This window comes from Hippocampus zosterae, chromosome 2 (genome assembly GCF_025434085.1).
Source record: "Hippocampus zosterae strain Florida chromosome 2, ASM2543408v3, whole genome shotgun sequence".
In the NCBI taxonomy this organism is placed as follows: domain Eukaryota; kingdom Metazoa; phylum Chordata; class Actinopteri; order Syngnathiformes; family Syngnathidae; genus Hippocampus; species Hippocampus zosterae.
The window spans coordinates 35,276,275-35,292,377 of NC_067452.1; the positions used below are offsets into that span (position 1 = coordinate 35,276,275).

The following is a 16,103-nucleotide window of genomic DNA, read 5'->3' on the forward strand; positions in this document are numbered from 1 at the left end:
GACCACCTGTGATGGCAAAAAATGTTTCGGCGTAGCAAACTTTCAAACAGAGAGCTTCAAACGACAGATCAAATTTTACAATCTATTCTACGCGACTTGACTTGACGACAACGTCGTCATCCCAGTGCACATTTGTGGCCACACAAAAAGCAGCCTTGCGGGGCGTGATGCTGTCAGTACTGTAATGCGATGGCGCACTGACAATGCACAATGAGGGCAGTCTGGCCGGCAGATGGAGAATGTCAAGTAGTTGCTTACTGCTCTTTTCAGTGGCAAAATGAGAAGATAGCACGTTAAAAGACGGTTTATTGTGCACATACCTGTTTTCTGTGACTTTTAGGACAGTCACAAGTATTTGCGGCCGGTCTCTGTCTCCCCATGCGTTTGCCTTTTTTTGCCATCTGTGTTCCATATTTGAATACACATGCTTGGTTGCACCGCATGTCCCCGCGGGGCCAAAATCACATGGTGAGCTCTGTGGGAATGCGGCGCCCTCTGGACCACGTCAACCGGCGGCGAATGACCCCTGTTAGAGTCAATGTCTGTGGGAAGCAGCTCGATCACACTAAGAGTTGATGTTTCTTCTATTTATGGAGTTTTTTTTTAATGGACTTGTTTGTCTCAAGGTTTTTTTTTTTTAATAGCGTGTGAATAGCAGATTACATACCGTGGTTTGTTCCTGTAAATATTTGGTCAAGAAAGGTGTAGGATCTGGGCGGCCCGGTAGTCCAGTGGTTAGCACGTCGGCTTCACAGTGCAGAGGTACCGGGTTCGATTCCAGCTCCGGCCTCCCTGTGTGGAGTTTGCATGTTCTCCCCGGGCCTGCGTGGGTTTTCTCCGGGTGCTCCGGTTTCCTCCCACGTTCCAAAAACATGCGTGGCAGGCTGATTGAACACTCTAAATTGTCCCTAAATGTGAGTGTGAGTGCGAATGGTTGTTCGTATCTGTGTGCCCTGCGATTGGCTGGCAACCGATTCAGGGTGTCCCCCGCCTACTGCCCGAAGACAGCTGGGATAGGCTCCAGCACCCCCCGTGACCCTAGTGAGGACCAAGCGGCTCGGAAGATGAATGAATGAATGAATGAAGGTGTAGGATCCACAAATCATATACTTTTGGATGGATTCTTCTGAGGAGAGATGTTTTCTGTTGAGCTTCCGGAGTTGACCATGATCGAAAATGTCAAGTCACGCGTAGCTTTTTTTCTTTCTTTAAACATATCTTGAGACACAGCAAAAAAAAAGAGGGAGAATTTCTTCATCAATTTTTTTTTTTTTTTTTTTTAGCGCCAGACTCCGGTTCATGATGAGGGAAAAATAAGAGTAGTACCAAGACTGACCTGTGACAGGTGGTATACAGCTTTTCCTGGCTAGGCTACAGCTACTTTGTAGCTTGTGCTATGTCATTCCTATTTCTCATATTTACCATCATATTTGTTTGTTATTACCTGTTTTGAAACACTTCTGATATTCAATTTGAATGAATATCAAGTTTTATAAAGGATCGTCGGAGATAGGAACTCAGAAATAACGACAAGACACTTCTGGCTACCAACAATAGGCACTTTATTGGTCCCACACAGAAGTGATGACACAGTTCAAACAAGTTGTATGAAGCTAAAGATGATATACTCTTACCGTATGCCATTAGGGTGGAGAGCCAACACCCTCAGTAGAGTGAGCTTCAATACGAGCTGGGCGTTCGTATGCTAACCCACAGCAGACTCTGCTGAGGAGCATCGCTCCCCTCCTTTTATCCTCTAAAGTGTGAGCATCGGGAGGGGTGAGTGGCCATTCTCATCCCTCCCTACGCCACACTGTTTGTTGTGTAACCAAGTGGCATTGATCACAATCAAGTTTCGACAATTCAAGCAAAGCAGACTATGAAGTCGTCAACGCAGGCTCAATAGTTTATCGCTGAAGTCGTCAAAGCAGGCTCCAGAGTCCATCTCTGAAATTGCTTAGGCAAGCAAGTCACCAAGTCATGCAATCATCTCAAAGCAGGTTCAAGAGTTTTTCACTGAGAAGATATACATTGTTTAAAGAAAACATCACAAAATATCTTAATATACCATTACCAAAAATGTGCATTTAATCCTTTCTGCATTTGTTTGAAGTCGTGTACGATCCTGTCGGATTTGAGACCCACCCTCAATAATGTCACGAACAGTGACCCTCAATCATTGCTTGTCATTGCTTCTTGTTTGAATCCATATGATTCCGTTTAACACTCAGAGCTCCGCTAAACGATATAACCCTTGTGGGACGCCATTAAGTGAGTATAACAACCACAGCAAAAGTCATGAAGTTGAGACCTCTTTTTACATGTGGTGCCATCCATCTTTGTTCCATCCAAAACTTGTTTTGATCATCACATACAGTATTGGTATGGAATGGGAAGTATGTAGTGGAGAAGCTATGGCAAGAGTTGACATATAAATGTTACAAAATGTGCATGTATGCATCAGGGAGTGTATTTTTTTTTCCACCACGAAATGTGATGGAATTTATTGCCGTTTTAAGTCTTAAGGCGCCATTTACATTCTCATTGAAAGGCGTAACTCGATGCATGGGTGGATTTTTCTCTCTTTTGTTTGTTTGTTTGTTGCTGTTGTTGTTTTTTTAAAATTGCAGACGCACACAATTAGAAACGGGCGTCTGTTCCATTGTGGGCATTAACACAGTTTACTTGCTTCAGTGCGGGAGAGCCACACAGTCTACAAGGCTGCCGTCCTTGCATGAGGTTGACGCTCGCAAAGTGTCTTTAAAAGGAATTGCAAAAAAAATCTCCACTTGCGGATGATGTAAAGTTGGCCATGGTAATTACAGATCACTTTGAAGTGGGAACTTAGAGACCGCATTCCACCTTGATCGTGGGCTGTGGCCCCTGGTGGGTGGTTTTAAAAATATCATCAAGACAAGACTTATACATTCAATGAACACTGTTTATGTTTACAAATGAACTTCTATGACCTCCACTACACATATTTACATAGCTCAGAATCTCTCTCCCGGCACCTCCGTCAAATTCTGCTCCACAATTTCGACCTGGTTCCATCTACTCTTATGTTTCGACTCCTTTCAGCCACCGAATTGTCAGATGCGCCAGGGGCGCCATCGGTTCGCAACGCGGTCTGCCAAATTCCCAGACACACTAAACGAGGCTTTTACCGCCACAAAAATGAAGAGACGACAGTTTTTAAGCCTGAGCGCATGTACGCCATCTACGAAAATAAAGGCCAAAGTATTTGTATGACTTTCAAAGCATTTATTTCACAGCAACACCAAAAGCCGTATGGTAAATCTCTGGCAAGTTACTAGCAAGCTAGCATGCTCAACTCATCTTCCAAAAGAGTTAGCCACCACTGAAAAGTAGCAACCGCTCTTGCTTTCCCTTATTAGAAAAACTAATTTGACTTGGCATTGTGATGTTTTGTATCACATTTGTCCATCGCCCTCTGTAATTTTCATGTGAACAACAACATTTAGAGTGACCGAGACTGCGGACTGCAGCCGCAGGCATTCACTATAAACACACTCGAGACGCTAAGGGGACATCTGTTGGTAAATATAGCGCCACTACAGACTAGAACACAACTGAAGACATTCTCTCTCAGGCCGTGTTAGCGAAAACAAAAAAAAACCCCAACACCAACAAAAAAAAGGTGGTTTCAACTCCGAATGTGGTTGCTGTATACTGTAGGCTAGATTCTTGTGGTTTCGAAACAATTATCTGGACCAAAGTCTGGGCCAGAATTAGATGACTTGTTCTTTGTTACAGATTATGGAGGGCAAAGAAGAGAAATAAAACATTTCCCTTGACAGTCTCCAAACTCCCCTAAAACAGTGTTTCACAACCTTTATTTAGCCGTTGGCTTTGTATTCATGCTCAGATGAGTAACATCTTGATGATAGGCCCCGGTGCATTTTTTTGGGGGGGGGGTTGCCCAGACCCCTACCAAAAATACAACCACATGTATGCCTGCCTGTCTACTCACACGCACTTGGATGCACAGCCACTTTAGAAAAAAATATAATTTCTTCCTCCCATACCAGCCACTAAGTGTGACTGAGCCGCATTAACAATATTGCGGTGGCACCATCTTGGCAACGAGGAAGGATGTTAAAATAAATTGAGTAGTTTTATTTAGACGTTAGCTACGTTTCAATTTGAGGGCTGCATCATCGAGTAAGTTTTCACGGGCTGAATCCTTCGAAGGGTCGTCCTCATGTAGTCTTCATGGACTGCATAAGTCTGCATAAACGGTGGCGAATTTCCACTGGACGAGCGTAGAAGAAGAGCGGCGTCGAGTGGTGTCGAAGAGCGGGAGAATGTTGGTTGGCCGCAGGCCAGATATTACGATATTAAGTTTCTGCCATGAAGGTAGATTTGACTCAGCATGACCCTGACTTGATCTTAGTTTTACTCACTTGTATTCTTTGGCGTTCGACTCAGCATGACTTGATTTTACTTGATTCTTGATTTTACTGCTTGGTGCTTTCTACCGCCTTTATGATCGATTCGTCTTACTGTTTATTGTGTATGTTAAATCGCTCCATGTACAGCACTTTGTATGCAGCGATGGCTGTTTGAAAGTGCTCTATAAATACTGTTGACTAGACTTGACTTGATCTTAGTTTTACTGTTTGGTGCTTTCTACCGTCTTTGCTTTTGATTTCTTGTTTTATTGTTGTATATATGATAGTTGCTCCATGTAGAGCACTTTGTATACAACAATGGCTGTTATAAAGTGCTCTATAAATACAGTTGAGTTGAGTTGAGGCCACGTGAATTTGGACACCAGGGCAAATGTACTTCCTGCCATTTTGTGGAAGATCATAGAATGGTTCTCCCTGTCATTAAACATCTCTGGTATAGATTCATAAACAATGATACATCAATTGTAGTCCAGAATGATTTTCTGACCAATTAAGTGAAATTCATTTTCTGCACCACACCTCATGATCTCTTCTGACACGCTCATGCGCTGTAACACGCCGATTGGGAACCACAAGTTGACAGTGATGACCAATCCGGGACGTTGTCAAGGGCTGAGGACTCAGGACAGCTTACAATGGATTCATTATTTGTATTGCACATACGGTATTATCTTGAGCAACCACATCCTTTGCGATCAGTCATTTCCATTTAAGGATGTACGGATATCACACTTTACTTCTTTGCAATCACCAATACCATTGTGTGGTCAGCACCGACGTACCCCCAAAAAACAATGGCGTATTATGTTCAGCCATAAGATGCTCACTCGCTGAAGTTTTAAAACGATTTGCACGATCACTTTATAATGCTTTGCATTACATCGGCATGTTTTCCAGAAAATGTGGGTTGTCAGTCCCACCTCCTATACCTGCTGAATATGTTTTGTTTCATTGCAGTGTCTGAGAAAAAGAAAAACACGTGAGCGAGTCGTCCCTCATGCTTTCTTGCTCTTAAACAGCTGCACTTTATCAACACTCTGGCTGAGTGCTGTTTTACACAATCCAGCGCCGCTTTTTATGCCTCCTCCCCTTCCTCCTCCTCTCATTTCCTGTTGCCCGCACCCCCTCGTCCCCCCCGCTCCGTCCTTTTCGTCATTTAGCCTTGTCCACCCTTGGTCCATGTTACCTCATTTGGACAGAGCATACAAACACAACCTAAATGATGATGACTTGATGAACTTCACAACATCTAAAGTCATTCTACCTCACCCACTTTCCCACCCTCAACTCCCCAAATCCCTTTCCACGCGGGAACCCTCCCCCACCTCGGCGACCGACCCATGGCCTCGTTCCAACTCCAAACATCGGTTTCCTGTCTCTCTGTCCTCATGACTTTCATGAGTGGCACTAGCTCATGACACTTATTTCAGTATTACCTTTCATTGTGAATCCAACTCTCTGACAAATCGCTCCCCCCTTCCACGTTCCATCAAATATACAGTAAATTATGAACCAACAAGAAGAAATAGAAAATGAAAAAAGAAAAAAATCTAAATCCCGATTTCCATGCGTATCACAAGAGGGGATGGACTGCATTGGCACGTACAAAGTGCCTTTAGGTTCAGAACGACAGTCAACTTCTCCTGTGATTGGAAAAGAGACAGTTTTACCCAACATCCCTACCTGTGCGTACATATAAATTATATCACAACCTAACAGACGGATGGAATTTCAAGCTCCCGAGAAATCATGACGTCATCCTGGCGCGCAGTCATCTAATTTCAGCCGCTAGATGGCAGTGCAAACACACTGTATACTTTGTGTTGAGCAACATTGCCGTGAGTTGCAGCTTTTCAGCACCACGTCCTGATCACTTATTGAACTGGTATTTGATTTTTTTTTAATGGGAGAAATGGTTGGGGGGAGTGAGGGGGGTTCTCTCTATCTAATTTAATTTAAATCCGATTTATATTTCGATGGTAATGTTCTAGAGTCAAGACTAACAGACAACAGGACAAAACAGATTCATTGATAAACTTTACAAGTGAACCACGTTTTGAGCTATTGTGCTCTTTTTCCTGGTCATGGCGATTGTCGCTCGGCAGGAAAATTAGGGCTCAGGAAATAGCTTCATAAACAGCCGTGTCAGTGTTGGGACAGTACCCCCCCCCCCCCCCCCCCCCCCAAAAAAAAAGAATCACTGCTGCACGGAGGTCGACTGGTTCGCTGGTTCGCACGTCCGCCTCAGAGTGCGGAGGTGCAGGGTTCCATTCCCTCCCCCGGCCTTCCTGGGTGGAGTTTGCATTTTCTGCCCGTGCCTGGGTCTTCTCTGGGTGTCCTCCCATATCCCCAAAACATGCACGATGGTTTGATTGAAAGCTTTAAATGTCCCAAGGTGTGATTGTGAGCATGAATAGTTCTTCGCCTATGTATGCCCTGTAATTGGTTGGTAACAAGTTCAGGGTGTCGCCCGCCTACTACTTGAAGATGACTGGGATAGGTTTCACTACGCCCGCTACCCTTGTGTGGATTACAAAATTGATGGATGGATGAATGAATCACTGCTTTATTTAGTGTATATAATATATACAGTGAAATAAAATTCACCACTTGCAGCTTCTGGACGGGAATTAAATGTCCTGATGCCCATAATACAAAGTCACCACTGCTTCTTTGTCACCCATCCAGAACGGAATGTAAAACTTCAAGATTAATAACCATTTAAAATGTAGTATATTAATTTTTTAAAAAATTAAAACAGGATTTGACAAAAGCCAATTTAGGTATCCTTTCAAGACTCCAGTCTTTTTTTTTCTCATAGGAGCACAGTGGCTGCGAACCTTAAATTTTAGGGATGCAAGTAGAAAATTTACTGGTCATACAGTTCAATGAAACAATCACCTGGATTATTCCACATTTTTGCATTAAAATGCCACCATATGGGGGCAGGCTGAACCCCATTCTGTGAATTTTTGGTGCAAAAGTGGACATATTTATAGATGTGTGTGTGTGTGTGAATGTGTGTGTGTGTGTGTGTGTGTGTACTATACGTATAACGTACTGTATGTGTGTATTGTATTCAATACTGTACCTGCGCCTTGTGACAAAAGGCGTCATTTGAGCCAATCCGGAAGGACCATCTCGCGCTCCCCTTCCCAAAGCGACCAATGGAAGGGCGCGAAGAGGTAATGTCACGCCCCCAGAAGCACAGATCTGCGTGTGGCCCCACCCTGTACTGTGCAGCCCACCACCACCACCGCCCCCTACCACCACACACTCGGAGGGTGGACCGGGGCAGAGCAAACAAGTGATCTCATAGCAGCAACAGTCAAAGAGTGTGGCCGTTTTCGTGGAAGCTCGCCTCGGCATGAGGGGCCCCCGTTGAAAGTTCAACCACTGGAAGCATGTTTAGCGGGAAAGTGAGCAAGGTAAGAGCAACTAGTGTGACAGGCGGGTGATGAAGTCCGAGTGTGCTTGCTAATTCGACACACTAGTGTGTGTTTGTGTGTTTGTGTTTGTGTCCGGATGAGTGATGCGCACTTTGGATTGAGTGGCATGTTTTCCGCGTGAATTTGACGACGTCGGTTCAAACTGCAGAATTCACGTCGCTGGACTTACTTCGTGGCCTGAGAAAATCGCGCAAATAAGTTCTCTCACAACAGCCTGACTCCTTGTAACGTTTAACTTCATTGCAATGACATGCGCCTCTTCGGGAGGGGGTGAGAGGGGGTGGGGGGTCATATGATGCATTAAGCAGTCCGCCCCACCCTACCCCTTCTCCCCCTCGGGGTTACTGCGTCAGAGCAAGTCATTTGGCGTTAATGTCACACAGTTAAAGGATTACTATGAAACTCACCAGTGCGCGTAGACGTGTGCGTGCGTGCACGGTCTGCATGTGCAGTGTTTTCCCAAACTCTCCTGAGCCAAGGCACATATTTTACATTAGATAAATGGTGAATTAACATGGAACACGTGAATGTCCATTGGTGAATGGTACCCCGGTTGGGGCACGCATTGATGGGTACGCCAGGCACTGTTGCACGGCACCCACCTGGCCTTTTAGGTCTGTGTTTTCAATTTGTATTTTATGTTTAATACAGATCAATATAACGGTATGTTACTGTTGCATATAACAGTGACAACACGTCTCCTCGGAGTTTATGCTGCCATTTCCCAAATATATCCATCCATTTTCCGAACCGCTTAATCCTCACTAGGGTCGCAGGGGGTGCTGGAGCCTATCCCAGCCGTCTTCGGGCAGTAGGCGGGGGACACCCTGGATCAGTTGCCAGCCAATCGCAGGGCACACAGAGACGAACAACCACAATTTAGAGCGTCCAATCAGCCTGCCATGCATATTTTTGGAATGTGGGAGGAAACCGGAGCACCCGGAGAAAACCCACGCAGGCCCGGGGAGAACATGCAAACTCCACACAGGGAGGCCGGAGCTGGAATCGAACCCGGTACCTCTGCACTGTGAAGCCGACGTGCTAACCACTGGACTACCGGGCCGCCTTCCCAAATATAATTTGTATCTAATATTTGAATAGAATATCTTAAATTCGGAATATTATATGCCCGAATCGAATGGGTCACAACCCGTTGATGTTTTGGGGAGTAATTTCCATTTCTGCCTGACTTTCTGTTCCTGTATCCAGATGTTTTTAATACAATTTCATATTTTAATTAGGAATTAGAAATGAATGTCTCATGTCTCATAATCCCTTTTAACTTTTTTTTTCAAAGTAATTTCCTGAGCCCATGCCACAGTTGTAAATTGTGTCGCTGTCCGCTCGATGTTCAGTGGATAGCACTGTCAATCCTATTGAAGTAACAGACAGACCTGGAGCAATTTTTTAACTGGTTACAGGGGCGGTTGTGACTGGTCCCTGTTAATTTAAAAATGTCTATCCACCCATTTCCTGTATCGGTTATGCTCATTAGGGTCGTGCGTCAGGCCCAGCTGGCTTTGGACGAGAGGCAGGGTATACCCGCTGATCGCAGGGCATTCGCTTCTGGACTATTTGGAGTCTTTGACGATATAATATTAAGTATATTTTGTCTAGAATATCTGGAGGAACCCCACACGAGCATTTGAACCCCGTACCCCGTACAACATCTCACCTTAATCATTTATACAACTCTCCTCTTTCATTCGCTGGAGCCCATGTCATTCACCAGGCCATGCCCCGCCTTTTAAAGCCAAATACACTCAAAGTCACAGATACTACAGTTTACAGTCAGACTGGCGACCCCAAGTGGACAAAACTAATGCCTACGCGTTATTTTGTTTATTCATTCATTCATTCATCTTCCGTACCGCTTGATCCTCACTAGGGTCGCGGGGGGTGCTGGAGCCCATCCCAGCCGTCTCCGGGCAGTACGCGGGGGACACCCTGAATCGGTTGCCAGCCAATCGCAGGGCACACAGAAACGAACAACCATTCGCACTCACACTCACAACTAGGGACAATTTAGAGTGTTCAATCAGCCTGCCACGCATGTTTTTGGAATGTGGGAGGAAACCGGAGCACCCGGAGAAAACCCACGCAGGCCCGGGGAGAACATGCAAACTCCACACAGGGAGGCCAGAGCTGGAATCAAACCTGGTACCTCTGCACTGTGAAGCCGACGTGCTAACCACTGGACTACCGGGCCGCCGTTATTTTGTTTACTGATGCAAAATCATTTTTTAAAACCTGACTACTCGATTAATCGATGGGATTGTCGGTGGAATAATCGATTATAAAAATATTCCATAGCTGCAGCTATAATGAAAGTATGTTCAGTAAATTTGAGATCTTCTTCTGCATCTGCAAAGTGCTCTATAAACACAATTGAATTGAATTGAATCATGCCTTCGTCATTGTTTTCTGTTTAAAATGTTACAAATTACCTGCACAAGGGGGTATTTGTAACATTTTACCCATCATAAATTTGGCATCTTGAGCATCGTAAAGCATGGGACTCCACTTGACATCATGTCCGCAGCATTTCAACATGATTAATAATTGTTGTTTGTGTTGGCTCTGCATCATGACGCCATCCTGCTTTGCGACATAAAGAACAACCAGCGAGCAGATAACATTGTCTGCAGCGCCACCAGGCTTTCTTCCGTCAATAGCGCTTGTCGTCATTAGTAAGTTCTAAAACCATATTTGATGTGTGACACTGGAAAGAGGTTTTTTTAAAAAAATCAAGAATGTCTGGTTAAAAGTTAGAAATAAATGAAAGATTAATGATGTGTGTCTGGGATAGTTTTGATTCGCTGTAACTCTGGTGCGGGATGAATCTTCACTGCCAGGGGGCTGTTCTTTCCAGGTATTCACTTTCAGCCAAACTTATCCAACAGTATTAAAGCAGTCCTATTATGTCTTATTCTATTTTGGGGTTTGGGTTGGGGTTGGGAGGAGGGATTTCACCATTGGAATAGCTAAAATGCATCTTCATCTCATGCAACTGAGTCATCGTTCACACGCCCTGTTATTGGGCCAATGGGCTTTTGTTACTGTGGTGACAGGGGGGGGGGGGCTTAGCAAGAGAGGCTATTTGTTTTCAAACAGCCTGCAGTTTGAAAAGAAAGGCGATTTGGATTTGAACAGCGAAAGCCAGAAATTTTCACTTGTGGAGGCAGCATGTACTATTCCCAAGTCACTGAACGACATTTGCCAATTAGCGCGCTGATCCATGCAGGTGGCGCATTCAGCGGACCAACTCAAATACCGCCGCCCCCCTGTAGCCAACTTCACCGAACGTTAATGTATGTGTCTCCTGTCAGAGACCTCTGCTTAACTTTTGGCTTTGACATGACAGCACTTCTGTTTAGTTTACTTCAAAGTGGCTGCTCTTTTCCCATCTTCATTTTCACTTAACAATTCGGCAACATTTTGAACGGCTTGCTTCAACACACACTTTTGGAAACAGGCAGATAAAAGATTTACTTGCAACACGCAGTTGAAAAGTCACTTTCCCATGATGTGTTCCCTTTATGATAGCTTGGGATGCAGATGATGTCCAACTTCATCTTCAAGTAGCAACAGCTGTGTTCCTGCAAGCTGACTGATGCCTGGATGATGGCACGCTCTCTCTGGGCCCACTTCAGTTCACATGCTTTGCATTTTTAAAGCAAAGCAGATGTTGTATTTTGTTGGTAAACGTGAATGAAGGCAGCTGGGCTGTCAGTGCTGGATTTTATGCGTGTGCGTGTGCGTGTGTGTGTGTGTGTGTGTGTACTTGTTTATGTGCTAGCAGGAGTCCCGAGGAGCGGAAGTGCACACTGTGGTGGTGCACTGACCTCACCTCAGGAACAGGCACTCTCTGTTCCCTTCCCTGCCTGTCCCACCCAGTGGACACACACACACACACACACACACAGAAATTAACACACGTGTAATAACTGGAGTGGATGCTGGCATCCTGATAGCGACCCATGTCACGGCATTTCAATAGTGGGTGGGACTTACATAAGCATGATATCACAAACAAACCAATGAATGAGTACAGTCACATTTTTTTTTTCAAAAGGAAAACAGTCGTTTTAGGTAGGCTACGTTCCTTGAAATTGCAGCACGCGCTCTAACTTTCTGATCTGCTGTCGAATTCCACTTCTTTGGCAATTTCACTACAGCAAAACAGTAGCGAAAATGACGAACAGATAATTTCTGAATCTTATTATTCTGTTTCTCTCAAGGTATCTTGTCAGTCTTCCACCAATGTCAAAATTGCGGACCACTCTTCAACACAATTCTTTAAGGAGAACGCTGTTGATTCTGGAGGCTGTTTGATGCAAAGTGCATCCTGTCATTGACGAGTGGCCAGTCCAGGGCGTAGTCCGATTTTCTTCCGAAATTGGGTGGGATAGCTTCCTGCTCATTGCAAAATGTAACTCTCTCAGGGACAGTGGTTACTCCAGTGGGCAGCTTACCATGTTATCAGGTTACAGGTTGCATGGAAGGGTTAACGGGGACATGGATGGATGTGATATAAAATATATGGAGTAGTGCTGGGAAGATCAAATCATCACATTTCTGTCCAGCACTCCGGGACTTTGCGTTAACACAGAAACTCTTCTGATTTTACAACCTACGGTCTCAAGATGGTTACAGTTAAAAGTGAAGGTAAAGGTGACAGTTGTATGACCAAAAATGATCTTTGAATTGTGTTATTTGGGAATAACATTGGTCAACAATTCAATTACAATAATTATTCATAATAAGTTATCAGCCGGCACGGTGCTCGACTGGTTAGCACGTTAGCTTAACAGTGCAGAGATGCAGGGTTCGATTCCGGCTCCGGCCTATCTGTTCGGAGTTTGCATGTTCTCCCCCGTGCCTGCGTGGGTTTTATCTGGGTACTCCAGTTTCCTCCCACATTCCAAAAATATGCATGGCAGGCTGATTGGACGCTCTAAATTGTCCCTAGGTGTGAATGTGAGCGTGGGTGGTTGTTCGTCTCTGTGTGCCCTGCGATTGGCTGGCAACTGATCCAGGGTGTCCCCCGCCTCGGATAGGCTCCAGCAACCCTCGCAACACTTGCGATAAAGTGGATCAGAAAATGGATGGGTGGATGGATGGATCAATAATTTATCACAGATAAGCCATTTGTGATTCAAATTTTCTCTGAGTCATGATGATTTGCTGATCACGCTCCACTGTAAGTGACAAAAAGTACACACCTCATCTTGAATGGCAAACCATTGAAAAGAAACACGCGTGTGTCCTGCGTCGTTGTCACTGACCATCTGTGACCTAATCTGAGGTCATGGGGATACCATGACCTCAGATTAGGTCAGCCCTAATCTGTCAGCCCTCCCACACAACGGCTACCCTTGTACTACTATGAGGTTATTTTTAGAAAGTAAAAAAAAAAACCAAGGGAAGAAGTGAGGAAGCTTCCAGTGATGGAGCACACCAATGGCCCTCTCAGTGTCGATTTGTTTGTTTAGTCTTGTGCATGTGTGCACCTTGCCTTCTGTGTACCTCGCTTGTACATATGCGCAGCCCCTCCTTTGCCGAGTGCTGCATCGGGTGGAATTTCGGGATAGACAGCATCTCTTTGACTTTAAAATCTCTGCTTCGTCTCGCTGCTTGGGGAACTGAAAAAGAGCCTCTTGTGTGTGTGTGTGTGTGTGTGTGTGTGTGTGTGTGTGTGTGCGTAGCGTATGTTGTTGAGGGGTCGTGTTGTATCCTGTCATATGGGGTGATTGATGCAGAGGCGGCAATAGGAATAATTTCCACTAACCTTTTACAAAAAGGCTGCTTGGCACAAAAATGCTTCTTTTTTAGGATGGCAATGCCAAAGAAAATTAGATAGAGCTTCATTCTAAAAATTATAAAAAAAAAATAGCACTATCTTTGAATTCTTTGGTAGAGGCTGCAGCGCAATCTTCTGGATCGGATGGGTCACTGCAATCCGAATGCACATACCGTATATCTCTCGTTGTCAGTTAGATGTTTTTTTTTCACATTCTGACCAGTGCTTAAAACATCTGAAACTGTAAACACTGAGTTGTTAATGTTGCAATCATGCTCGGACTTCAAATGTAAATATTTTTGATAGTGGTGGAAAACAATAATGTTCCTGTCATAAATGAATCAATTAATTAGTAGATATAAGACAAAATTGTTCCAAGCAAATAAACATGCAGTTTGGTTAAGCTGTTTAAGTTGTGGGAAACCTTGAAAGATTTAACCGCGTATGAAACAAATCTGAAAAGTTTACATCAAGTGGCACTGAGTGCAAATGCAGACGAGTCTCAGCTGTGGGATGCTTTGTAGCTTGCTGAAAAGGATGTTCGTGTCCATGACTACAAAGAGTCCCAAATGGCAGACAGACATCATCTGCTTTATTGTGGTGGTGCATTCACATTGTGGGTCAATCATTTCATTTGTCTCATTTTGGATGTGTTCTATCCATCAGCAGGAAAAAAATCTAACGAGAAACAGTCTTGAGTATTATCTCCAATGGCGCCCAGATTGTTTTCGCGCTGTCCCAGCTGTTTTTCCCTTTCCTCCGCTGTAATCCTTTTGCAAAGTTGTTGAAATGCTTAAATGTTTGGATCATTTATAGATCACCTTCAAAGTAGTGATGGCGTCGTCTTTAGTAAGAAGAATAACCCAACATCAACATTCTTAATGGTCTATATCAGGGGCAGCTTGCTTCATATTTTAATCTAGCATAACGAGCAGTTACATTATCAAGAGACCATTTTGTTATGTTCATTTGACATCCACCACCACATCCCACTAAAATGGTGAAATAAAGTAAAATATTAAATTTCTTCTTTCCTATAATGTTATGTTAGCAATAGCCTTGGTGCTAATATCACTTGTCTTTCAAAATACTAATACTATTACTCACAAATACTACAACACGGCCAGCATCTGCACGCTAGCTAGCTAGCTAGCTAGCTGTTTTTTCTTAATTTGAAAACGTTTGTAAGTCATTTGGACTTGACAGAAGTTTGTGATCTACTGCGTGTCATCCTAGCTCTCTATTGTTACTTGAACATCTTTATTTTGTAGGCTTCTCCAAACCCAAATCTCAACTCTATTTTAACAGCATATATGAGGCTAACTATAATTTAAGAATCACACATTGTTGGTGTCAGTGAAACCACAGTAGTGACATAACTATTAAGAATCAGTCAGACTCCATAATTCTGCATTAGCTTGTAGCTAGTTTCCCACCGATTGGCTAGCTGGAGGCCGTTTTAACTCACGTAGCAACTTTTATTGGATTGACATTTCCCATGTTCAAACTAAGGCGGTAAAAAATTCAAGCCATTTGCCCTGTTGCTCTGCCTCGGTCAAATGACAGGTCAGGATTTATTTACTTGTGGTGCAAGTGGAGAAAGCTAAAACTTTTGCCACCCTAAAAGCACCTGTGATGTCATGGTGACATGTGGGAACAGATCGTGTTTCGATTCTACTGCAGTGTACGCTAATCATCATGCGCTATTGATTTGAATGATGTGAATATCCCATTAGAAATCCTTTCCAAATTATGACAGGCATATATTTAAAAAGCGGTATCACTTTTCCCTCCCCAACATGTTACATAACCAATCAGACCCAACCAGTGTGCCTAGCGCTCACTCTTCGTGTACTTCTACGAAGAGCCTCTGAACGCAGCTGGCAGTGGGCAATGCCAACAAGCAGGCAGCTGTCCAAACAATGACCAGCCTCGAAAGTCGAGTGGAGCATCGGGATCATGGAAAAAGTGCGCAAACAACTTAGTGTCTTTTGTTACCAAGGACTTACCTCAGAGGAAACAAAACTTCTCTTGTGTAGATGAGTGAAACAAGGTTTTAAAAGGTGTTTCTTATACAGAGAGACGACGTTCCTTAACTTCTGTCGTTCCTCGTCCTCCTTCGCTCACTCTACATCTAAGCACTTTATAACTTTGTATATTGTATTTATTCTCGTCATTTTTAACGCCGCATCTTTTATTAAACCTCTTTGAAATTAACAACTGAATTCAGGGCTCGACGCTGTGAGCAAAATGCTCACAAATGCCACGTGTGGGAATTTCATCCAGCCCTCTTGGTGCGAGTGCATATTTTTCAATGCTCTCACCAACACAGCCACTGTTTTCGACATTGTGATTAAAAAACGTTTCATTTTTCAGTCTTCCGTAATGTCCGCATACGCGCCAAGCGCGTTGGAC

General features: G+C 44.0%; 1 protein-coding gene across 4 annotated transcripts in view; it reads left to right on the forward strand.

The window, feature by feature from the left end:
* LOC127590950 (tensin-2-like) overlaps nt 1-16,103 on the forward strand; it is a 55,744-nt gene that overhangs the window by 1,191 nt on the left and 38,450 nt on the right. The window contains exon 1 of one of the 4 annotated variants that reach the window (XM_052050651.1): nt 7,697-7,864. The exons of the other annotated variants lie outside the window; for them this stretch is intronic. Within the exon in view, the coding sequence (XP_051906611.1) occupies nt 7,841-7,864 (24 nt within the window). The 5' untranslated portion in view covers nt 7,697-7,840. Of the gene's footprint in view, nt 1-7,696; nt 7,865-16,103 lie in introns of those variants that run through there. 4 annotated transcript variants of the gene reach the window in all.